This window comes from Hypanus sabinus, chromosome 9, assembly GCF_030144855.1.
Source record: "Hypanus sabinus isolate sHypSab1 chromosome 9, sHypSab1.hap1, whole genome shotgun sequence".
In the NCBI taxonomy this organism is placed as follows: Eukaryota; Metazoa; Chordata; class Chondrichthyes; order Myliobatiformes; family Dasyatidae; genus Hypanus; species Hypanus sabinus.
This window is the reverse complement of record NC_082714.1, coordinates 76,849,732-76,876,604: the sequence shown is the minus strand read 5'-3', so window position 1 is coordinate 76,876,604 and position 26,873 is coordinate 76,849,732. Positions and strand designations below refer to the sequence as shown.

The 26,873-nt window shown below is 41.5% G+C and overlaps 1 protein-coding gene across 1 annotated transcript in view; it reads right to left on the bottom strand.

Annotated features, from left to right (window-relative positions):
* Nucleotides 1-26,873, bottom strand: part of iqgap3 (IQ motif containing GTPase activating protein 3) — a 227,309-nt gene that overhangs the window by 12,584 nt on the left and 187,852 nt on the right. Inside the window, exons 31-35 of the mRNA XM_059979942.1 lie at nt 21,807-21,909; nt 14,626-14,770; nt 10,754-10,841; nt 9,574-9,786; nt 1,086-1,252 (exon numbers count right to left, since the gene is read on the bottom strand). Coding sequence (XP_059835925.1) covers nt 1,086-1,252; nt 9,574-9,786; nt 10,754-10,841; nt 14,626-14,770; nt 21,807-21,909 — 716 coding nt within the window. The remainder of the gene's footprint in view (nt 1-1,085; nt 1,253-9,573; nt 9,787-10,753; nt 10,842-14,625; nt 14,771-21,806; nt 21,910-26,873) is intronic.

The following is a 26,873-nucleotide window of genomic DNA, read 5'->3' as shown; positions in this document are numbered from 1 at the left end:
AACATGCAAACTCCACACAGACAGCACCAAATGGCTGGAGCTGTGAGGCAGTGGCTCGACAGTCTGTGCCTCTAACACATTTTAACTTCCCCCACAAATACTGCTTGACCCTCTTTGCAGTTGCAGCAGTCAAAGCTCCAGCACAGGAGCAGAGTTAGGCCTGTTGAGTCTGCTCCAGATCTTGCTTTTGTTTCCTTGAGTTTCCTTGTTTACTGATGCCTGGGCATATCCCCATTGGTTCCCTGTCTTCCCTCCTCTCCCCAAGCCCTTGAAAGGCATGGTAACGCCCACTGCAGAACAATATTCCTTTCAAGTCCCTTTTAAATCATTCCCCTCTCACCTTACAGTGAATTTCTCTAGTTTTCTCTGGGGAATAAGACTGAGTACACTCAACCTAACTATTCCCCTTATGGTTCTACACATTTCCTCAGTCTCCTACATTCCAAGAATAAAAACCTGACCTGGCCAGCCTTTCCCTAAAACTCAAAAACATTCCCCAAGAGTACAGGAGAATGGGGTGGGGTGTGGTTCTTAGAGAAGTATAGAAAAGGACGAGGGACATAGATAGGGTGAAAGCATGCAGGGCTTTTCCACTCGGGTTGGGTGAGATTAGAACTAGAAATGTAATAAGATTATGTTGAAAGGTGAAATGTTTAAGGGAATCCTGAAGGGCAGTTTCTTCACTCAAAGGGTAGTACAAGTGAGGAACAATCTGCCAGTGAAAGTGGTAGTTGCAAGTTCAACTGTAGCATTTAAGATAAGTTTGGATGAGGGGTATATGGGGGGCTATGGTCCAGGTGCAGGTACATGGGACTAGGCAGAAGACAAGGTCGGCACAGACTAGATGGGACAAAAGGACTGTTCCAGTGCTGTTGTGGTCTATGACGATCTGATGTTATTGTACCTGTTTCTGTGCTATAGTACTGTATGATTATATGAAACCTTCTACCCTCTACTTTTTGCTACTGTTGTGTCATAAGCCCTGAGACATCCAGCTCCTTTGAAGAATCTGACCTGCTGTGACTGAGGACCAGAGACTGGTATGATACCAGCGGGCAGGTTGTTCTGCTAGCACTGTCACTTACGTTCCCTTAGCTGCTAAGTTGTCAAGACAAGTCTTAATGTACTGGTTGTAGTAGTCAATCTGCTCCTCAAAGAATGCCGTCTTGGAGAGAATCCTACGCAGCGTCTGCTTCAGCTTGTTTAGCTCTGTCTTGCGTTGCTGCCGGTAGCGCCGGTGACTTTGGATGTCCTGCAGAGACAAAAGCATGAGAGGAATGGAGTGCTGGGGCAACGATTCCACCTTTCTGACAGATACTGATTAGGAAGGAATGTGGCAGCTGTCTGGTTTCAGTTAGGCTACATTGGGGCTATTGTGTACACTTCTTGCCACCTCATCACAAGAAGCACATGGATGTTTCAGATAGAGTGCAGAAATGTTTATCAGGGTGAAGGGTCTCAGCCTGAAACGTCAACTATCTATTCCTCTCCATAGATGCTGCCTGACCTGATGAGCTCCTTCAGCATTTTCCTCCAGCAAATCACTGCCTGGATTAGAGATGTTGGACAAAATAGGTTTGTTTTGTCTGGAGCAGTGGAGGCTGAGGGGAGACCTAGTATAAGTTTAGAAATTGGGAGACGGGAAAGAGTAGATGGTGAGAATTTTTTTCCCCCTGGGGTAGAAATGTCACATACTGGAGAACATAAACTTTTCTTCCCTCACTTTAAAGTTAATTAATTACGTAGAGATACAGCACATTAACAGGCTCTTCCACCTCAACAAGTCTGTGTTGCCCAATTACACCTGTGACCAATTGACCTACTAACTGGAACTGGATTGTGTGGCAACACGTGGGGTGCCCCAGCATTTTGCCTGGAATATGTTGGTTGTTAATGCAAACATTGCGTTCGCTGTATTCTGCCATGCACCTGTACATGTCATAAACAGACAAATCTCAATCTAACCAATACGTCTCTGGAATGTGGGAGAAAACTGGAGCATGCAGAGGAAATCCATGTGTTCAAACTCCTTACTGACAGTGGTGGGAACTGAAATCGGGTTCCTGGTATTGTAGTAACACAAGGCTTTGAAGGGGATGTGAGGGGTAACATCATTTTTAATAATACACAGAATAGTGAGTGCATGGAACCTGCTGCCAGAGGTAGTCATAGAAGCAGATAAGACTGGCATTCAAGAGACTTTGATAGGCACATGTATATACAAGGAATAGCTAGATGTGGTTCAAGAATGAACTGGTGAATCTCAGCAACTTCTGACTGGTGGCTAATAAAACAATGAAAACAACTAAATACTCTTTAATCACTCTTTTTCTGGGAAACGATCATTACAAGCACAAGTCTAACTTCTCTTTGGACTTGGAGGCAATTTGATGTGGCAAGCAAGGCAGCTGGCCCATTGGCGAGTGAGGGAAGACCAGAGGTTCAAGTAATTGAAGCACAGGGCTAAATTGGAAAGGCTGGGTACAAACTGAATTGAGGCAGCACAGTCCTGGCCAAAGAGTGCATCAAAGCAACAGAACCCACTGTTTAGAAGACGATTTAGGCATCGGCCCTGTTTGAAAAGGTCAGGGTGTTGGGCACAAGGCGAGGGATGGGCTGGTTTGGCTCGCTGCTCCACTCTGATTGAACTAAGAGTCCGTGGACTTCTTAAGACTCTCTGTGGACCAGCTTATTTTCTTGCATTTATTGTTTGCATGATTTGTTTTTTTTACCCTCTGCACATTGGCTGTTTGATGGTCTTTTTTTAAAAAAATGGGTTCTTTTGCGTTTCTTTGTTTAGTGGCTGCCGGTTTGGAGACAATTCTCATGGTTGTATAATGTATACATACTTCAGGTAGTGAGAAGTATAGATAGAGTCCATGGAAGGCTGGTTTCCTTGATGTGCCGAGTGTTTCTCTCCACACTGTCAACAACTCCACCAATCTTTGTGATATCTGCAAACTTACTGAACCCAGAACCTATACCCACCTCTCATAGGTATGTATCAGGACCTGGCCAAGGTGACCACAGGCAATGGGCCTTTGGTGATTATGTGGTATAAGGTAAGTGAACTTGTAGCACAGTTACAGATTAGCATGTATGACGTTGTAGGCATCGCTGAATCACGGCTGGAAGAGATTATAGTTGGGACATTAATGTCCAAGGATTCATATTGTATTGAAAGGACATGCAGATGGGCAGAGGGGGTGAGTAGCTCTGTTGGTAAAAAATGAAATCAAATCATTAGAAAGTGGTGACATAGGATCAGAAGGTATAGAAGCATTGTGGGTAGAGCTAGAATCTGCAAGGGTAAAAAGACTTCCGAACAGTAGCAAAGATGTGGGCTACAAATTACAATGGGAGATACAAAATGCAGGCCAAAAGGGCAATGTTACATGGGGAACTTTAATATGAAGGTAGAGTGGGAAAATCAGGTTAGTGCTGGATCCCAAGAGGGAGAATTTGTAGAATGCGTATAACATGGCTTTTAAGAGCAGTTTGTGGTTGTGGTTGAGCAGTTTCTGGATTGGGTGTTGTGCAATGAACAGAAGTTGATTAGAGAACTTAATACAAAGAATCCTTAGGGGACAGTGAGCATAATATGACAGAATTCACCCTGCAGCTTGAGAAAGATTCTGGAAAGGTGTAATAATAACAGGGTTGTCATGTGGGAGATTTTAATTTCCCAAATATTGGTTGGCATCTCCCTAGAGCAAGGAGTTTAGATGAGGTGGATAAGCTACAAGAGGAGAGGCTGTACTTGATTGGAACCTGGTCAGGTGTCAGGTCTCTCAGTGGGAGAATATTTTGGAGATAGTGATCACAGTTCGATCTCCTTTACCATAGCATTAGAGAAGGATAGGAACAGACAAGTTAGGAAAGCGTTTAATTGGAGCAAGGGGAAATACGAAGCTATCAGGCAGGAACTTAGAAGCATGAAATGGGAACAGATGTTCTCAGGGAAATGCACGGCAGAAAAGTGGCAAACGTTGAGGGGATATTTGTGTGGCGTTCTGCATAGGTACGTTCCAATGAGAATTGTAGGGTACAGGAACCGTGGTTTACAAAGGCTGTTGAAAATCTAATCAAGAAAAAAAGCTTACAAAAGGTTAAAAAAAAACTAGGTAATCATAGAGATCTAGGCTAGCAGGAAGGAGGTTAAGAATGAAATTAGGAGAGCTAGAAGGGGCCATAAGAAGGCATTGGCAAGCAGGATTAAGGAAAACCTCAAGGCATTCTACAACTATGTGAAGAGCAAGAGGAATGAGAGAATAGGACCAATCAAGTGTGACAGTGGAAAAGTGTGTATGGAACCGGAGGAGATAGCAGAGATACTTAATGAATACTTTGCTTCAGTATTCACTACGGAAAAGGATCTTGGTGATCGTAGGGATGACTTACAGCGGATTGAAAAGCTTGTGCATATAGACATTACGGAAGCTGGAGCTGGAGCTTTTGGAAAGCTTCAAGTTGGATAAGTCTCTGGGACCAGATGAGATGTACCCCAGGCTACGGTGGGAAATGAGGAGAGATTTCTGAATCTCTGGCAATGATCTTTGCATCATCAATGGGAACAGAAGTTCCGGAGGATTGGAGGGTTGCAGATGTTGTTCCCTTATTCAAGAAAGTGAGTAGACATAGCTCAGGAAATTATAGAACTGAGTTTTACTTCTGTGGTTGGTAAGTTGATGGAAGAGATCCTGAGAGGCAGGATTTATGAACATTTGGAGAGGTATAATATGATTAGGAATGGTCAGCATGGCTTTGTCAAAGGCAGGTCGCACCTTACTAGCCTGATTGAATTTTTTGAGGACGTGACTAAACACATTGATGAAGGTTGAGCTGTGGATGTAGTGTTTATGAATTTCAGCAAGGCACTTGATAAGGTACCCCATGCAAGGCTTATTGAGAAAGTAAGAAGACATGGGATCCAAGGGAACATTGCTTTGTGGATCCAGAACTGGCTTGCTCACAGAAGGCAAAGAGTGGTTGTAGATGGGTCATATTCTGCATGCAGGTCGGTGACCAGTGGTGTACCTCAGGGATCTGTTCTGGGACCCCTACTCATTGTGATTTTTATAAATGACCTGGATGAGGAAGTGGAGGTTAGTAAATTTGCTGATGATGCAAAGGTTGGGGGTGTTGTGTGGAGGACTATCAGAGGTTACAGTGGGACATCAGTAGGATGCAAAACTGGGCTGAGAAGTGGCAGATGGAGTTCAACCCAGATAAGTGTGAAGTGGTTCATTGTGGTAGGTCAAATATGATGTCAGAATATAGTATTAATAGTGAGACTCTTGCCAGTGTGGAGGATCAGAGGGATCTTGGTATCTGAGTCCATAAAACACTCAAAGCTGCTGTGAAGGTTGACTCTGTGGTTAAGAAAGTATATGGTGCATTGGCCTTCATCAACCATGGGATTTAGTTTAAGAGCCGAGAGGTACTGTTACAGCTATATAGGACCCTGGTCAGACCCCACGTGGAGTACTGTGCTCAGTTCTGGTCACCTTTCTATAGCAAGGATATGGAAACTATAGAAAGGGTGCAGAGGAGATTTACAAGGATGTTGCCTGGATTGGGGAGCATGCCTTATGAGAATAGGTTGAGTGAACTTGGCTTTTTCTCCTTGGAGCAGCAGAGGATGAGAGGTAACCTGATAGAGGTGTATAAGATGATGAGAGGCATTGTTGGTGTGGATAATCAGAGGCTTTTTCCCAGGGCTGAAATGGCTAACACGAGATGGCACAGTTTTAAGGTTCTTGTAAGTAGGTACAGAGGAGATGTCAGGAGTAAGTTGTTTTTTTTTTATAAACACAGAGAGTGGTGAGTGCGTGGAATGGGCTGCCAGCGATGGTGGTGGAAGCGGATATGATAGTCTTTTAAGAAACACTTGGATAATTGGAAAATTGGAGAGCTAAGGGTAATTTATAAAGTACGTACATGTTTGGCACAGCATTGTGGACCCAAGGGCCTATACTGTGCTGTAGGATTTCTATGTTTCTGAAGAGAACCTGAGGTCAGATGTATCAATATTGCACTGGAGTAAAGGGAATTACAGAGGCACAAGAGAGGAGCTAGCCAAAATTGATTGTTTGGAAACACTAGCAGAGATAATGGCAGAGCAACAATGGCTAGGGTTTCTCAGAGCCATTGAAAAGGTGCAGGATATATATTCATTTCAAAGAAGTATTCTGAAGGCAGGATGAGCAACTGTGGCTGACAAGAGAAGTCAATGCCAAAAAGAGGCCATACAATACTGCAAAATTTAATGAAAAGTTAAGAGTGAAGCTTTAAAAAAAAACCCAACAGAAGGCAACTTAAAAAAGTCATAAAGAAGGAAAAGATGAAGGAAAGCTTGCCAATAATATTAAAGAGGGTACCAAAAGTTTCTTCAGATATATAAAAAGTGTTAAAGAGAGGCAAGATTAGATATCAGTCTGCTGGAAAATTATGCTGGAGAGTCAGTAATGGGGGACAAACTTAATAACTATTTTGCATCAGTCTTCACTGTACAAGATATGCCTGAAGTTCAAGCATGTCAGAGGACAGAAGTGAGTGAAGTTGCCATAACTAGGAAGTAGGTGCTTGAGAAACTGAAAGGTCTGAAGGCAGATAAGATACCTAGACCAGATGGTCTACACTCCAGGGTCCTGAAAGAGGTGGCTGAAGAGATTGTGGAGGCATTAATAATGACCTTTCAAGAATCAATGGATTCTGGCATGGTTCAGAGGAACGGAAATGTTAAATGTAACTCCACTCTCCAAGAAGGGAGAAAGGCGGAAGAAAATAAATTATAGGCCAGTTAGTCTGACTTTAGTGGTTGGGAAGATGTTGAAGTCAATTGTTAAGGCTGTGGGTATGGGTACTTGGAGGCACATGTTAAAGTAGGCCATAGTCAACATGGTTTCCTTTAGGGAAAATCTTGCCTGGCAAATCTGTTGGAATTCTTTGAAGAAATAACAAACAGGACAGACAAATGAGTATCAGTTGATGAAGTACAGTTGAATTTTCAGAAGGCCATTGACCAGGTGCCTCACATGAGGCTACTTAAGTTAAGAGCCCATAGTGGTACAGCAAAGAGACTAGCATGGACAGAACTTTGGCTGATTGGCAGGAGGCAAAGAGTGAGAATAAAGGGAGCCTTTTCCCACTTTTCTTGTTGGCTGCCAGTGACTAGTGGTGTTTCACAGGAGTCTGCATCAGGACCACTTCTTTTGATGTTATATGTCAATGATTTGGATGATGAACTTGATGGCTTTGAGGCCAATTTTGCAGACAATATAAAGATAGGCAAAATGGCAGGAAGCAGAGAGGCAACAGAAGGACTTAGACAGATTAGAAGAATGGGGAAAGAGGTGGTAGATGGAATAGTGTTGGGCAATGTCAGGTAGACTATTTTCTAACTAGAGAAAGTTCAAAAATCTGAAGTGCAAAAGGACTTGGGAGTCCTTGTGCAGAATTCCCTAAAGGTTAACTTACAGGTTGGGTTGGTGGTGAGGAAGGCAAATGCAATGTCAGCATTTTGAGAGGACGAGAATATGAAAGCAAGGACTTAATTGTTGTTTCTTTTTGTGCCTTGTGACACATTGGGCAGCAACTTTGCTGTTTCTTTAGCATTCTTGTCTGTTTTTTCTCAAGGCTGAGTTGTTAGCTCAACACTGCATGGATGGAAAGCATGTAAGCAGCTGGCCAGATTCGTAGCTGGGATCACTTGCTTCGAAGTCCAGTGCAGATGCCACTATACCACTGGCGGGCAAGGATGTAATGTTGAAGCTTTATAAGGAACTTGTGAGGCCTCTCTTGGGAATATTATGAGCAATTTTGGGCCCTTTACTAAAATAGGATGTGTTGACATTGGAGAGGGTTTAAAGGAGGATCATGAAAACAATTTTTGGATTGAAAGGCGTATCGTACATGCAGCGTTTGATGGCTTGGGCCTGTACTCACTGGAATGCAGAAGAACAGGGTGGGGGGGGGAATCTCACCAAAACCCATTGAATGTTGAAAGGCCTCAAAAGAATGGATGTGGAGAGGATGTTTCCTATGGTGGGGGAGTCTTAATCCAGAGCTCACAGCCTCAAAATAGAGGGGTGTCCTTTTAGAACAAATGAGGAGGCATTTCTTTAGCCAAAGAGTGGTAAACCTGTGGAATTTGTTGCCATAGTTGGCTGTGGAGGCCAAGTTATTGGGTATATTTAAGATAGAGGTTGATAGAGTCTTGATTAGTCAGGGCATGAAGGGATACGGGGAGAAGGCAGTAAAGTGGGGCTGAGAAGGAAATGGATCATCCATGATGAAATAGAACAGCAGAATCGATGGGCCAAATTACTTAATTCTGCTCCTATATCTTATGGTCTCATGGAACTCAGAAATCAGGAGGCATCCATGTAGGGAATAAACAGTTGATGTTTTGTGCCAAGACCCTTCATCAGAAATTAAAAAATGATTTTAACACAATGTAAAATGAAATGGATTAGATAAACATCACGTGACTTATGCAGTTCCATCAAAAGCCACCAGGACAGATACAGAATATACTAGGAGCTAACAGTTAGCTCTCAGTAAGACACAAGGATATGGCCATCAGTTACCTCTTGGAGTTCAGAAAAATGGAAAGAATGGCTTTATGAAACATTACAGCCAGTGCCAACTACCTGTGTCCTATTTCCATACCCATTTCAAGTTAATTAAACCCAATCTCCCTAAGGCAAGTGAGTTACTTCATTCTTGAGAGAACCATGCCTGAGAATGCTGGTTGAGAGCCAAACTGTGGTGAGTTTAGTCTCTCAAAGATCATGACATAGGAGCAGAACGAGGATATTTAGCCCAGCGTGTGCTCCATCACTTGATAATGACTGATTTATTTCCCCTCACAACCCCATTATCCTGTTTTCTTCCTATAACCTTTGATGCCCTTACTTAACAAAAATCTGTCAACCTCCAGCCAAATATAATGTTTGTGAATGCCCAAACGGAAGTTATAACTAGCTTCAGGCAATGCTCACACCAGGCTATAATAGCAGGGCAAGGCAAACCAAACCCTAGGACAGTATTAGCAATTACCTCCCAACCCCTCCTACCCAACGTCTATGCCGCAGCTTGAGACAAGGAAAGGAAGGCATCAGACCACAAAACCCTACAGAGGAGAGTAAAAGCTGTCAAGAGGATCATCGAGGTCTCCCTCCCTCTCTCTCCTCCCATGTCATTTGTGACATCTACTGGAAGGGATGTACACAAAGGGCTTGAAATATTGTTGAAGATCCCTACCATCCATCCCACAATCTCTTTGACCCATTGCCATCAGAAACAGGAACATCAAGACCAGCACTGCTAGACCCCAGGCTGTGAGACTAGTGAATATCCTGCCATCACTGAGGTCTTGATACAAGTCAACGAGCCATTTACATTTTCTGTGCACTTCACATACACCTTTGAATCTTATTTTATTAACTTATTTATGATAATGTCTTGTTTTATGTACTGTGTTTGATAAATGTATTGTGGGTGCACCATGGTCTGTTTTATATGTCAGTCAGATGACAATAAACTTGAACTTGATTCCCATCTCCTCACCCTGGCTATCTCATTGATCAGCTGCTGATAGTCATTGGCAGCGGACACCACACCGGCAGCTTCTAACTTCCTCAAGCTTCGGATAATCTTTCGCTTTTTCTCCTCGATTGGGAGCTTGTTGTCAAGAAGCAAGGACGGGTGTCGCTTCATCTTCTCTGGAGTGCGCGCATCACGCATTGCTCGCTTCTGAACAATGCGGTGATGGTCTGCCACCTAGACGCAGTGAGGATTAGACAAGCAGGTTCAATATATCCATTGGGCAAAAGGGAACAAAATACAATGCTGATATTGCTTAACCAGACAAACACCCTGTAGAGGGTGCTGGCCCTGCGCCCGCTCACCATTGGTCATTTCGCATGCCACATTCTCAACTACTTAGACCAAAAGACATACATTGGAGCAGAGTTAGGCCACTTGCTCCATCAAGTCCGCTCCACCATTCAACATTAGCTGATATACTTTCCCTCTGAACTTCCTTCTCCTTCCTTCTCAAAGTAACCCTGGGCGTCCTTACTGATTAAGTACCCATCAACCTCCACTTTAAATATATCCAAGAACTTGCCTCCAAAGCAGTCTGTGGCAATGAATGCCACAGTTTCACCACCCTATGGCTAAATAATCTTGCTTCATCTCTGTTCTAAAGAGAAGCCTTTCTCTTCTGAAGCTGTGCCCTCTGGTCCTAGATTCACCAACTATTGGAAATATCCTCTTCAAGTCTACTCTATCTAGCTTTTTCAATATTTGGCAAGTATAATAAGATTGATATCCCCCCTCCTCATTTTTCTTAGCTCCTACAGTCCCAGAGCGATCAAACACTCCTCATATATACATTAACCCTTTCAACTCTCATAAACCTCCTCTGGACCCTCTCCAACACAAGCTCATCCTTTTCCCACATGTGGGGTCCAAAACTGTTCATAATACTCCAAATGTGGTCTGCCCAATGCTTTATAAAGACTTAGCATTACATCCTTGTTTGTGGGTACCATGAGGACAAAAGGCTGAGGGAAGGCTGCATCCTTCACACACAATGCTGGAGGAATGCAGCGGGTCAGACAGCATTCTGCAGAGGTAAATGGAGACCTCACTTCTGTCAAGATGGAGGATCTTAACCCTCACAAATGCTGCCTAACCTGCTGGGTCCCTTCAGCAGTTTGCTTTTGCATTCCTCTGTACTTGCCTGATCTGTTGATGCAGATGTTCGCAATATTTCAGTCAATGAATCTCCGGCTTGGGATCTGATCACATCCACAATCAGCTGCTTTGTGCTAAAATGACAGATGCGAGATGCTAAATACAAATCCCCCACAGTTTTAAAAAGTGTAATTAAACTGCTATAGCTTAAATACCAGCAACCAGGGATACAGGAAACCTAGCTGTAACCTGGGATAGGATGGCAGCCTCCAGAAACTCAGATTCACTCAAATGTCAAGGCCTTGAAGAAGCTGCTTTGGAGATTTACCAGGATGTTATCAGAAATGAGAAGTTGTGGCTGTTCTTACAAAGCTCAACAGGGTGGATACAAGGGATGATTCTTTGCCCAGAGAGTGGTTAAATGGTAGCAGTTTCTACCACAGAAAGAAATTGGTGTCAAATATATTCAAGAAGGAGTTAACTATTATTCCTAGAATCAGAGGAAAAAAGCTGGAACAGGGAACAGAATTTGGATGATCAACCATATCGTACTGAACAGCAGAACAGACTCAGAGGAACAATTGGCTTCCTCCAGGCTTATTATCTGTATTTTTAAAAAAATGTTTCTGTATCATTCTTTCCGGCTGGCATGTCCAGAACCAAAGATCACATCTCAAGATGAGAGATGGGCAATCAGGACTGAGATTATTCCTTCTCAAAGTAACTTAAAGTTCAAATTGAATTTTTATCAAAAACTGTATATTTCATCATATAGTGCTCTGTGAGTCATTTTCTTGCAGGCATTTACAGTAGAACAAAAATACAACAGAATCAATGGAAAGCTGCAAACAAAGATTGACAATCGATGTGCAAAAGACAAACTGTGCAAGTTAAAAATAATAATAATTACTTAGTTACTTGATAATGAGGACACGAATTGTAGTGTCCTTTAAAGTGAGTCCATAGTTTGCGTTCAATGTTGAGGTGAGTGAAGTTATCTCCACTGATTCAGGAGCCTGATGGTTGAAGGGTAATAAATGTTCCTGAACCTGGTGGTGTGGAACCCAAGGCTCCTGTAGCTCTTTCCCAATGGCAGCAGAGAGAAGAGAGAACAGTCACCTTTATGGATTCTACAACTCATGTTCTCAATATTTATTGTTTATTATTATTCTTTTTTCCATTCTTGTGTTTGTGCAGTTTGCTGACTTTGTGCAGGCTTTCATTGATTCCATTGTGTTTCTTTGTATTTACTGTAAATGCCCACAAGCAAATGAATCCCTGAGTAGCATATGGTGACACATATGTACTTTGATAATAAATTTACTTTGAACTTAGAAGAGACATCAGGTGCAGCTTCTTCAAAGGGTGATGTGTATTTGGATTCAGCTGCTAAAAATAGCGGTTGCAGCTGGCACAATAGCAACACTTAAAAGGCACCTAGGTAAATACATGTATACCGAAGACACTGTTGAGCCTTGATATGGGGGCTTGGCCCCAAATAATGACCATTCATTTCCTTCAATGGACACCATCTGATGTGCTGAAGTACTTGGTGATAGACTTGGCTCACTGGGCAACATAGTCAGCAGATGGGCCTTAGGATCTTGTATGACTGTATGACTTATGAAGAAATCAGCTTACTACAGTCGTCAGAAATCCAGGTACAGTCTATAATGTGACCAGGGTGTAGATTTATCAGAGTTCACGTCTGAAGCTGATGAAAATCATTCAAAATGTGAGTAAAATAATGAAAAAGAAGTGTCGAAGGCACTACTGATAAATAAAGCCTTGGATAATATTGTTACCATAAAGTCCCTAGTCCCTCAAAAGAGCCTTGCTTGCTTAAGCAAAAATCAACAAAACCTAAAGGCAAATTATAGAGTACGTTGGAAAAGTGACAGGAGGCAGGGATTAGGGACAGTGGTTGGGTAAAGTGGACCGATACATATTGGGTAAATATGGACCGACAAATCATATTCCTTTGATACTGGTACTAACCCTATCACTATTCTCATACACTCAGTGGCCATTTTATTAGCTACACCTGCTCGTTAACACAAATATCTAATCAGCCAGTCATGTGGCAGTAACTCAGTGCATAAAAGCACACAGACATGGTCAAGAGGTTTAGTTGCTCAGACCAGACAACAGAATAGGAAAGAAATGTCATTAAGTGACTTTAATAGGATGATAGTTGGTGCCAGACGGAGTAGTTTGAGTATCTCAGAAACTGCTGATCTCCTGGGATTTTCACACACAAGTCTCTGGTGTTTACAAAGATTGGTGTGGGAAACAAAAAAACATCTAGTGAGTTGCAGTTCTGAGGCGAAAACACCTTGTTACTGAGAGAAGTCAGAGGAGAATGACCGAACAGTTTCAAACTGACAGGAAGGCAACAGTGCTCAAAAGAGTGACTCTGAACACACAACATCTCGAACCCTGCAGTGGATGGACAACAGCAGAAGACCATGAATATATATTCAGTGGCCACTAAAAAGTACAGGAGGTACCTAATAAAGTGGCCATTGAATGTAAATGGTATGTATGATGGCAGAAATTAATTTTGTTGAGAGTACAAAGGTGGTCATGCTGATGGAGAATAAAATTAGATTGAGCAAATGGACAGAACCCAACACTAATGCAGCTTTATCCAATTTGGAACAAAATAGGAAGGCGAAAACCGAGAAGCAACTGAGATCCACAGAGACTTGGTGACCTTGGTAATTGGCCCATTGATCAAAAATCTGAAACTCTGGCCTCTATCTCCTGACATACAAGATGTTATTGCTCTGCAGAAACATAGCCCTGGATATCCTGGTCTTGAAGCAAGACCACTCTATCTTTACCATGGGCCAAATTACAAGGACAGATTACAAAAATCAAACTTCTTTGTAGCCTGGGCGAAGAGAGTTCTGATTTCAATTTATCAAGTGCTTAAGCAAGAACAGAGAAATAATTTCAATTATTTGCGGGATGTTGGGACAAGAGGACAAGAATTAGATCTAAAAAAATTTAGAGCTTGGAACCCAGGTCTGATAGAATTTTGTCAAAGATACTAAGAAACTAGGGATGTACATAGCAGACAGGAATATAGGGTTATTTTGTAGCTTAGTCATAACCTCACTGTTCGTGAGGGACAAGAGGTTGGATGCTGTGGGACCCTGTACATCCAGTCCTTTTTGAAATTCATTTCCACAACCTACGGACTCACTTTCAAGGATTCTACAACCCATGTTCTCAGCATTATTTATTAATTTATTTTTTATTAGCAGTTTGTCTTCTTTTGCACATTGGTTGTTTGTCAGTCTATGAATGTTTTTCATTGATTCTATTATATTTTTTGTTCCACTGTGAATTGCCCACAAGAAAATGAGTCTCAGGGTAGTATATGGCAACATATGCATACTTCGATAAGAAAAATACTTTTCAAATTTGAATTTTCAAGCAAAGCTAGTCTCTCAACTCAGATATCAAGTTCAACATAACCATGACTCTTAAAATCAAATTGAAAGCATGTTTGCTCATCTATAATTTGCTTGGGTGCAATCTCTATCTCAATCTTTAACTTCTGTTTCAATTATAAACCCCTCTCCAACATCCCAAACTATATCACTCCAAACATTGCTTTCATCAGTTCCTCGATTTCCTAGGCCCCATTCTTTGGAAGACAGCATGTAAATTCTACTTGCCTCACATTCTGGTGCCATGACCTGATGCACCCAAGAACCATTCATATGTGAAGCAAGCTCATGCCTCATCCCCGCTTCTCTGAATGGAAGCTGTCCTCTGGAATTCCTTCTCTGGGCAGCTACCTTCCACCCCTTTGTTGGGGAGGTGGGATCTGACCTTTAGGAATACTCATCAATCCACAACTGACTGCAGCCCCCGGACCCATTGCTGAACACCTTCCCCACTTACCTGAGCAACAAACCTTTGGTATCATCTGCTTCTTTTCCATTTTTACATATAACAAATTTGTTAGTCAGGGTTAGCGAGACCTCCATTTTGTAGAGATGGGTCAAACGGTCTTCATGTGAATCATTTGCACTAACGGCTCCTTCACCTTTGGAAAGCAAAGATAACACACAAAAAACCAGTGAGGCCAACGTACAGCCATGAGGATTTCTACAGCAACAAACTTAGATCAGAGCAAACCCAGCCCAGTTGTTTCTCAGTGCGAGATCACAACGTTTGTGCACTTTAATACATGAGGCCATTCCTGGGTACTGAGCAGATTCTGTTCTTATAGACATCCACAAGTCAAAAAATACAAAACAAAATATCACTCAATATGTTAGCGCTACCTCCACAGTAATGTAATGGCATCAAAAACACCATGAGAGGACAATTACAATAAGGGAAGCAAGGGAGAAAATTAATATTGTCATTCATAGGATGAACACATAAATTAAAGTTGGACTTTATATTCAATAATATTATGGTAACTCTATTGTAAGGGTGTCTGTAGTTAGGTATTCATAACTCAAGGATGGCCTAGATTCTGTATTTGTTTACTCGACCTATTATTTCACAATCATAGCTGTTGACAACAGCATTTAATTACAGATTTATTTAATTACTAGAATTTAAATGCTACATTTTTTTGTAATTTATTTTTTTATTGAAGTTCATCATCAAACAAACATTTCCATAAGATGTATTTCAGACATTGTACATATATATCATATAAATCACAAATCTCCACAAAGTATTTATCTGAGGTATACACTCATAGAAAAGAGTGGAAAGAAAAAACAAGCAAAAGGAAAGAACTATGTACAAGTAGGGAGTGATTTTTTTTTACAACAGATTCATTGATTTGTGAGAATAAAATCAGGCCTATGAGGTATTATGTATTTTTCCCAGTAAGAATCAAATTGTTCCAAATTGGATAAAATTCTCTTACGTTTGATTGGATTTAATAGCCCATTGACATTAAAAGAAATTAATTTTACCTTGTCCTTAGCCATCTGTATTTATCTGTCAATGTACCATTGAAATTAGAATAAAACTTAATCGATCTACTCCCTGAACAAACAGGAACCAAGAAACGCAAATAACAACAAAAATGGCAACGAACTTGTGATTCCAAGGCTGAGGTCTCTAGTAGATGACCCTGCGTTGAGTTAGAGGAAATGTCTAGCTGTGGGGAATAACCCCTCCTGCTTGTGAGTTGAGGGCCCTCAATGCAGTATTCATAAAAGTCAGCGAACAAATCCATTACACAGAAAAGATTTCCCTGTGTACTCCTCCTATATATATACATACATACACACACACACATATATATATTCTCATTTTGGTGGGGAAAAAGGAGTAAGTGAGAATAAAGAATAACAACTAAGTAATAAAATCCACATTATAATAAGTATTTCTCGAGATAGGTATATCACCATGTACTTTGCTTCTGTTTAGCTTCTCAACATCTTTAAAGTTAGCCAAACCCTACGGCTCTTCTGAAGGGGATGAGGACTGTCTTTGGGAAACTCCCAGTCTCTTCCTGATATATTTCTCTTGGCCTCCTCCCGTCTCCTGCCTTCTCGATTCTCGCACGATTTCCCAAGCAGAGCAGGACAATTCCTCAGCCCTCGTTTTGGTGACACTAACGGGCAACCCTCTGGCCTTCATGTCTGTAGTCGCCTCTTCCACCATCTTGTACAACCGTGTCCCGTTGTCATAAAACACTCGAAGTTTAGCAGGGTACAGAGTTTGAAATCTAATCTTGTTTTGCTTTAGTACTCGCTTTACTTCAGAGTATTCTTTGCGTTTCTGCAGGACTGCGGGGGGGGGGGGGTAATCTTAGTCGAAATATATTAATTTATCGTTGTAAAACACTCTCTTCTTACCCCAGGCCCTTCGTAGAATCTGCACCTTGGTGCTGTACCGAAGGAATTTAATTATTATTGAGCATGGCTTTCTATCCCATGTAGGTTTCAGAATGAACGCACGGTGGGCTCTCTCGACTTCCAGCTCCATAACCGAGGGAAGATCCAGCGCGCCCTGCAGTAACTTTTCGACAAACTCCATCATAGACGAGTCCTCCGCTCCTTCGGGAACATTGTAGATTCTCATATTTTTCTGCCGTGATCTTCCTTCCAGGTCAAGCAGTTTATCTTCTTGGCGATGTATTATTTTTATTGTCTTGCTCAGTATCCGTTCCACGTTTTGAACGCGATCTTCCACCTTCTCAATGCGAGTCTCTGCCACCGCTATTTTTTGATTAACGCTGGCGAGCTCTGCCTTAATATCACAGAGCTGCTGCTTTATATCTTTCTGGACCTCCATTATTTCTTTCAGGATTTTGAAGACATTCGCCACTTCGCCTGAACGAGGCCTAGCAGCCGCCTCACTAGCACGCGGTTGGGTAGGAGAGCCACTCGCTGCATTCCTCTCGGACGCAGGCTCCGCAGTGTCACTTTTTTTATTTCCATTTCTTCTCCCCATTCTTGCCCCTCTTTTCAGTTCAAATATTTTTCTAAAAATATTATATTTGATGGGATAACGGGGCTTAATACGCGTTTTTCTGGAGGAGCTAGTGACTTAAGCTGCCATTCTCGACAATGACATCACCGGAACCTCGCTACAACTGTTCTAGTGGGATTTGAACTGGTCAATTCTCTAGACCTCTGGATCATAATCCAGTAACATAAAGCACACTGTAATTAGATTCCATCACTGTAAAAATAAGAAATGGAGTAGTGATGATGGAGCCAAGAAGGTTCAGAGTCATACAGCATGGCAACTGGTTCTTCAGTCCATCTGGTCTACGACAACAAACAAATTAGTCCCATTTCCCAGCATCTGACCCACAACTTTCTAAAACTTCCCTAACCATGCATCTGTCCAACTGTCTTTTAGATGTTGTTATTGTACCTGCCTCAACCATTTCTTCTGGTAGATCATATATATACACAGAGACACAAACACATATACACATACACACACATAATAATAACAATAATAATAATAATAATAATATAATGGCTTTGTCTGTCTAAGTAAACAATGGATGCACCCAGTTTAGGACTCACAGCTGAATAAGCCAATTCTGGAGCAGCAGTCCTTGGCACAGCTGCTGCACACAAAGGCTGATGGCTGCGGCTGGGTAGTCACTGCCGCAGCTTTCCTTCTCTCTCTTCTGTCCGACCACAGTCGAGTTTGTTTTTCCTCTGCATTGGTAATGCCTGTACGTACGGCCTGTTGCCAGATGCAGCGATTTGCAGCTGTCTCTTCCCAAGTGAGATCAGCAGACTTCAGGTTACGAATACAAACGTCCTTGTAACTCAGCAGTGGGTGCCCTATGGGCCGGGATCCTGTGGCGAGTCCTCCGTACGGGATGTCCTTGGGGATGCGGCCATCCTGCATGCGGCGGACGTGGCCAAGCCAGTGCAATGTCGCTGTGTGAGAAGGACATACATGCTTGGCATGCTGGCCTGGTCCAGGGAATCCTTGTTTGGCACGCAGCCTTTCCGGGAAATGCCCAGGATCCGACACAAGCACCATAAGTGGAAGCTGTTGAGGCGGTGCTCTTGGCGCGCGTATGTTGTCCAACTCTCGCTGCGGTAGAGAAGAGTACTCAGTAGGCAGGCTCTGTACACTGCAGTCTTGGTGGCTGTGGTGAGCTTGTTGTCTTTCCACACTCTCTTTGACAGCTTGGCCATAGCAGCAGTGTCTTTCCCTATTCGCCTGTTGAGCTCTGGATCGAGGGATAGGTTGCTGGATACTGTCGGTCCTAGGTAGGTGAATTCATCCACCGCTCGCAGGGTGCGGTCGCTGATGCTGATGCTGGGGGCTTTGCTGACGTCTTGGCCCATGATCTCAGTCTTCCTCAGACTGATGGTGAGGCCAAACTCTTAGCAAGCATGTGCCAGGGAACTGACTAGCCTCTGGAGACCAGACCGTGTGTGTGTGACATCAGGGCGGCATCATCAGCGAAGAGTATCTCTGGGATCAGGACCTGACGCACTTTGGTCTTTGCCCTGAGGTGTTGAAGAGCTTGCCATCGGACCTAGAGTGTAGATACACTCCGTCATCAGATGTCTTGACAGCGTACAACAGTATGAGGGAGAAGAAGATCCTGAAGAGCATCGGGGCAAGGATGCAACCCTGCTTCACTCTGCTTTGGATGGGGAAGGGCTCTGAGGATGATCCATCGAATTGTACTGTCCCCTGCATGCCGTCATGGAAAGAGGCGATGAGATTCACCTGCTTTGATGGGCATCTGATCTTCTTCAGGAGTGCGAAGAGGCCTCTTCTGCTAACCAGGCCAAAAGCCTTGGTCAGATCAATAAAGGCAACGTACAAAGGCTGTCTGTACTCCTGTAGCTGTCTGAGTGAGAAGATCATGTCGATGGTGGATCTCTCTGCTTTGAAGCCACACTGGGACTCAGGGCAGATGTGTTCTGCCAGTGTCTGCAGTCGCTTCAGAACCACTCGGGCAAACTCCTTGCCAATGGTGTTGAGCAGGAATATGCCTCTGCAATTATTACAGTCGTTGCAGTCTCTTGAACAATGTGATGATGTTTGCATTTTGCATGTTTTGGGGAACTGATTCCTCCTCCCAGCACTGGCAGAGCAGCTCGTGAAGATGGCTTAGGAGCACTGGATCACTTCTGCAGGGATGCCATCTTTGCCTGGTGCCCTGCCATGAGCAAATGAGTTGATGGCCTTGTGTGTATATGTTTGCAGATGTGTGTGTGTATGTATGTATGTGTATATATATATAGTGTGTGTGTGTGTATATATATTTGTGTATATGTATGTGTGTACGTGTATGCATGTGTGTGTAGTGTGTGTACAGTATAAATACACAGAAACACTTCCATATATACACACACACACATATATACAGATACGCACAGATATATACACAGACACACACACACCCGTATATATATGGTCGTCCATTGTCATATATATCTCTTTTTCTCTCTCTCTTATCATTAAGGAGTCCTTAATGATGGATGCTACCTTTTAAGGCATTGCTCCTTGAAGATGTCCTGGATACTACAGAGGCCAGTGCTCATGATGGATCTGATTGTTTACAACTCTCACCAGCTTACTTTGATCCTGTGCTATAGCACCCCCCCCCCAATACTAGATGGTGATGCAGCCAGTTAAAATGGTCTCCATGGTACATCTGTAGAAATTTGATTGTTTTTGATGATATACCAACATTTCTCTAACTCCTCATGAAGTATAGCCACTGCCGTGCTTTCTTTGTAGTTGTATTGGCATGTTAGGTCCAGGTTAGACCCTCAGAGATACTGATACCCAGGAACTTGAAATAGCTTGCCCTTTCCATTTCTGATCCCTCAAAGAGGACTGGAGAGCGTTCCTTTGTCTTACCCTCTCTGGAATCCACAATCAGTTCTTAGGTCTTGCTGACCCCTCTCACCTTAAACCTGTTCCTTCTAGTTCTTGATTCCTCAACCCTGGGGAAAACAGCGGTGTGTATTCACCCTACCTACGACCTTCATGATTTTAGATACCTTGAAAGATAACCTCTCAATCTCCTACATTTCAAGGGATAAAGTTCCAACTTCCCTCTATAACCCTGTCCTTCAAGTCCAGGTAACATCTTGTAAGTACCTTCTTCTCACTTTCCAGGTTAATAACACCTTTCCTATAGCAGAGTGACCAAATCAGAACACAACAGACCAAGTGCATCCACACCGACATCCTGTATAACTGTACTACGAGCTTCCAACTTTTATACTCAGGACATTCCCCAAGGAATACATCAAGTGGATAGCCAGTTCTTTTTCTCCTAGGGCAGAAATAGCTAACATGAGGGGGCATAATTTTAAGATGAATAGAAGAAAGTATAGGGGCAATTTCAGAGGCACTTTTTTTATTATTAAACAGAATGATGAGCAGAGAACATCTGCCAGGTGTGGTGGTAGAAGCAGATATACTAGGGACATTTAGACAGGCACATGGATGATAGAAAATTGGTGGGCTACATAGGAGTGAAGGGTTAGATTAAGAGTAGGTTAAAAGGTCAGGACAAAACCGTGGGCTGAAGGACCTGTATTGTGCTGTAATGTTCTATTTTTATGAAGGCCAACATATTATGCTTTCTTCACCACCTTGTTTACTTGTTCTACAACACTCTCCAAAGGCCCTGTCGTTTGCTGAAAAACTCCTACCAGGATTTGACTTTCCAAAATGCAACACTTGGTAGTTCTCTGAATTCAGGTCCATTTGTCACTCCTCATCCTACTTGCTCAGCTGATCAAGCTTCCCTTGCAATTTTTGATGACCTTCATTGTCCATTTATCTACCCACTTTAGTGTTAATCTGCAAACTTGCTAATGGACTGCTGCAAAACACAAACACAGCTTTTGTACAGGACATTGGTGAGACTGCACTTGATATATTGTGTTCTGTTTCAGTCATCCTGCTAAAGGAAAAATATTGTTAAACTGGTAAGAGTGCAGAAAAGATTTACAAGAATGTTGCCAGGACTCAAGGGCCTGAATTATAGGTACATACCTTTAAAGAAAGAGACAACACTTCTACACAACATTCAAAGATATCTCAAAGAATTTTATACACAGTGAAGTACTTATTGAAATGTTCTTAGCAACACAGTAACCATTATAACACAGGAAAGTCCCTGTCCTCAGTTTTAGTCAAACTGTGATACCTGTTAAAGGATAAACACTAGTCATAATAGAGCACTGAAATTTAACTCTCCTTTTCTCTCTCCTGATGCTGCCTGACCTGCTGAGTGTTCTCTCAGCATTTTCTATTTTTATCTCAGATTTCCAGCACCTGCAGATTATTTCTAATTTCCAGTAAGGTAGGATTGTCTCTGCTTTTCAATAGCAACCACGGGGTCATTTGCATCCACTTGAGGGAGTCAGAGACTTGGATTAACATCTCTTCAGGAAGGTGGCACCCATCAACAGTACAGTGTTCCTTCAGCACTATCAGACGACTTGACCTGGATTCTGGGCTTGAGTCTCCGTGGTGCGACAACCCCCAACCTTCTGACTCAAACCCAGAGGGTTAAGCATTCATGAGAGGAAAACCTTGGTCGTTAATGCCACAGGGTACATGGTTCAGAAAGCTGGCAGCAATGAAATACTTACCTATGAGCGATTCAACAGTGGGCAGGTCTCCAAGATCCTCCAGCAGTTCGTGAAGAGGATCGCTGTGCTCCACCGAGAGGGAATCCTGGTGCTGGATCAGGAGCTGCGCAAACACGTATCATATTAGTCTCTTGTACCCATTCTTACTTTATCCTGTGGATCCAACTTCATTAATAAACTTCATGAATTGAGAGATTTTTTTGGTTATAATATTGGCTCAGAAATGGCACATTGGAATATTCACATCATCCTATGAACAATTGTGATGTCCCTATCACAGGGACTATAGAGTCATGCAGTACTACAGCACAGAAACAGGCTCTTCAGCCTATTTAGTGCATGCCCGACTATTAATCTGTCTCATCCTGTCGACCTGTACCTGGACCACAGAGACCTCAAAGGTGGTGGGAAAAAGATACAATGATGTCAGAACTGCAGAGGGAAAGATCACTGACCAGAGTCAGGTAGTAGGAAGAAAATTCTCCCATCAGGGTCAGAGGAAGGCTGAAGTCAGGCAATTGTTACTCTAAGCACAAGGAAGGTGCCTAAAGGGCAGTTTAGGTACAGGTTTTTGGAATTCCAATCTAATTAGTAGAAGGACCAGGGGCAAAGGAGGACAGTGCACAGAAGGCTGTGGGGAGGATCAAGCATGCCTCATTATAGGAAGTATGTGGAAGCATTAGAGAGGGCACAGGGGAGGTCAGCAGGAGACGCTCATGGAGTGAGTACTATTTCAGATTCGCTCCATAACCTTTACTTTTTTTAATCTATGATCACCCTTATTTAACTTACTTTTACCTACACCAAAAGATTCTTGCTACTTTTTTGGACTTATCTTTAAGAGTGTAACGTGAATTTTGAAGAAATGAGTACAGAAATGGCTTTACGATCTAAAGGGCGAGACCCTGGGAAAGATCCTAACGGCAACGGAAAGAAAAAAAAGACCGATCCTAAGCGTACTGAATTGACTTATGATGTTATTGGAGCTTTTAAATGAAAAATTTGAAGAACAACGACAAACTTTCTAACAAGATCTAAACGCTTTCCAGGATTCTATGGATAAGACTGATTCAGTAGTTAAACAGCAGCAAGCTCTAATCGCAACTTTGCAAGAGGACGCTCGGAAACGAGACCTGATAATCGAAAAACTGGAGCAGAAATTATCTTCGACGATTAAACAGGTGGAAACACTTAAAGCCAAGTGTCAACTTTGAGAATCAGTCCAGAAGACAGAACTTACTCATACTTGGTCTCCCGGAAGGTATCGAACAAGGGGACCCCTCGAAGTATTTTGCTCAACTTTTAAAGGATGCGTTCCCTTCTGTATTCCCAGACAGTCCTCCGTTACTTGATCGTGCCCACAGAATTATGCGCCAATCACCAAGTTCTTCATCTAAACCACTGGTTGTAATTGTTTGATTTCATTATGTGCATGTCAAAGAGCAACTTATTCATGTGGCTCAGCGTTTAGGGATGGTCAAATTCAAAGATTTCCAGTTTCGATTAGTGGAGGATTTTAGCCCAGAGGTAATGAAGGCAAGGCTTCTTTTTAAACCTCTGATGTCCGAATGTTATGAGAAAAATCTAAAACCAGTGCTTTTATACCCTGCGAAGCTTAGAATCTCGCCTCTGAATGCACCACAGTGTGTTTTTCTCTCCACATCTGAAGCTCGAAGCTTTCTGGATGAGAATTATCCTACTGCTTTGGACTCTCGTTTCTAATAAATGAGTGATTTTGATTGTTACAAGATAGTTTTTGCTTCCAAAACCAGATTTTGTTTCTGGCTATTGGTGTAGGTTTATTCTATATTTTATATTCTAATTAAAGTTTTTTTTCGACGTACTAATCTTTTTATTTTACTTACTTTAACCATTGTACTTTATTTTTGGTCATTATTATTAATCCTTTGAAGGCGAATTTTTTTTTAACGGTTTGATATATATCCTGTTCATTTTTTGTGTGACTAAGATGGTGGTTTCTTCTCTAAAATATTTCTTGCTTTTTTTTGATTTCGCCATTTTTTTTCTCTCGTCTTCTTCCTATAATGCATTTCTTATCACATTTTAACTTTTTTTTTTGTTTTTTTTTAACCCGATTTATAAGTTACTAGTGGTTATATTCTTTTTGGTTTTTTTTTACTGGCAATTATATTAAGAAGTTTGTTTTAGTATAGTGATAATTACTTTTTTGGAGTTTGTGTGGATCTTCTTTTTCCCTCCTTTATATATTTGGAGTTGCCTTCTGCTGATACGGGGGTAGATTTAGTATCATTCCTTTTTTTTCCTAGCCTTCTCCAGGCTCAGGATGGGCTTTTTCTTCATGGGTGGGGGTGGGGGTTTCTTTTCTAAATTTATTGTTCTTTTTACCAGTTTTTAAAAAGTTTTTTCATTTGGGCTGATTTTAAACTACTAAAATGTCCGCGATGTCGTCACTTCCGGGTCTGCCCCTTATTTTTGTTCCTCTTCTGGGTGCATGAGTTCATAATTTGGTTAACTCTTTATATACCAAAGGGTTGATTTTGGAAATATGGCTCAGACCATTAATTTTGTCTCTTGGAACACTAATGGCTTAAACCATCTGATTAAATTGAAAAAGATTTTCAAAGTATTCCAAAGACTGAATGCACATATTATTTTTGTACAAGAAACTCATGTGAAGAAAGAGGACAATCAACGTTTTTTTTAGGTTTTGGAAGGGTCAACAGTACCATTCGAATTCGAATGCCAAAGTAAAGAGAGTTTCAATTTTTATTGACTCCTCTATTACATTTTTCCAACACGATATTATTTCGGATCTGAATGGTAGATTTTTGTTAATTACTGGGTTACTTTTTAACAAAAAGGTTGCTATGGTTAATGTTTATGCTCCAAATATGGATTATCCCGATTTTTTTAAAGTCCTTATTTACTTCTCTACCTAATCAAAATGAATATATGTTAATAATGGGTGGTGACTTTAATTGTTTAAATACTTTGTTGGACAGATCTATATCCACTCAGACTTTACCTAATAAGTTGGCCACTTACATTAATTCTTTTTTGACTGATAATGGAATTTTCGATATTTGGAGATTTCGGCATTCTAAGGACAAAGAGTTTTCATTTTTCTCACATGTTTATCATTCTTACTTGAGAATTGACTATATTTTTATTGACTCTCGTTTTATTCCATCTGTAATTGGTGGTAATTATGATATTATAGCCATCTCTGATCATGCTCCATTGGAACTTTCTATTAAATTAATGGATACAGCTTCTAGTGTTAGGCAATGGCGATTTAATTCTACCTTACTGCAAGATCCGGATTTCATTAAATTTATGAAGGAACAGATCGATTTCTTCTTTTCAACTAATTCCACGGATGACATCTCTTGCGGAACACTTTGGGACACTTTCAAAGCATATATACGTGGACAGATTATCTACTATTCTGTTGGTTTGAGAAAACGTATTAAGAAGGAAACTCTTTTATTGGTTGATAAAATTAAAGAGATTGACAAGAAATATTCGACGGCTCCTAGTACGGAGCTTTACAAACAAAGGGTTGAACTTCAAATGGAACACAGTTTATTACTTACATCTTTGATTGAAAATCAATTAATGAAAACCAGATCTGATTTTTATATACATAGTGATAAATCGGGTAAACTGTTAGCTAATCAATTGAAGAATGCTTTGGTTAAACGTTAAATTATTAAGATTCGTGAACAGAATGGTGAATTGACAGTTAACCATGATGAGATAAACAAATCTTTTCAAGATTTTTATACCTCCCTGTATCATTCTGAATTCCCTCATGATCATAATACCATGTATGATTTTCTTGGGAAATTGAATTTTCCAAAATTATCATTAGATGATCTTTCAATATTAGAAACTCCTATTACGGATGCAGAAATTAAAGGGGTTATTTCCTCTATGAATTCTGGGAAAGCACCAGGTCCAGATGGGTATACAGTGGAATTTTTAAAGTGTTTTTCCTCTACTCTTTCTCCTTGGTTATGCAGGGTTTTTGAAGAAACAATTAGATTGAGTAATCTGCCACAATCTTTTGATAGAGCTTCCATTTCTTTAATATTGAAAAAAGATAAAGACCCTACTGACTGTGCATCCTATAGACCAATATCTTTATTGAATGTAGATTCCAAGATCTTTTCCAAGTTACTGGCGTCCAGGCTGGAGAAGGTATTACCTCAAATTATCTCGGAAGATCAAACTGGTTTTATTAAAAATCGCTATTCTTTTTTCAACATTAGGAGATTATTGAATATTGTTTATACTCCTTCAAGTAGCACCTCAGAATGTGTCATTTCATTAGATGCGGAGAAAGCATTTGATAGAGTTGAATAGCCATACTTATTTAATGTGCTTGAGAAGTTTAATTTTAGTCCGACATTCATTTCCTGGATTAAACTGATATATCATACTCCAGTAGCCTCGGTTTTTACTAATAATCAAAGATCTCCCTTTTTTCGTTTATTTCAGGGTACTAGACAAGGCTGTCCTCTTAGTCCATTATTATTTGATAACTGTTCCTGAACCTGGTGGTGCAAGTCCTGAGGCTCTTGTAGCTTCTTTCTGATGGCGGCAGCAGCAAAGCGAGCATGCCCATGGTGGTGGGAGTCCCTGATGATGGATGCTGCTTTCTTGAGACAACACACCATGTGGATGTGCTCAATGGTGGAAAGGGCTTTACCCATGATGGATACTTTTTGTAGGATTTTCCATTCAAAGGCATTGGTATTTCCTTATTAGGCTGTGATGCAGCCAGTCAATATACTCTCCACTACACATCTACAGAAGTTTGTCAGAGCTCTAGATGTCATGCAGAATCTTCGCAAGCTCCTAAGTACGTAAATGCTTTCTTCATAATTGCACTTACATCTGGTCTGAGGACAGGTCCTCAAAGATAATAACACCGAGCAATTTGGAGTTGCAGACCCTCTCTACCTCTGAACCTCCTAAAGGACTGACTCGTGGACCTCTGGTTTCCTCCTTCTGAAGGCAATAAACAGCCCCTTGGTCTTACTGACATTGAGCGAGAGGTTGCTGCTGTGGCATCACTCA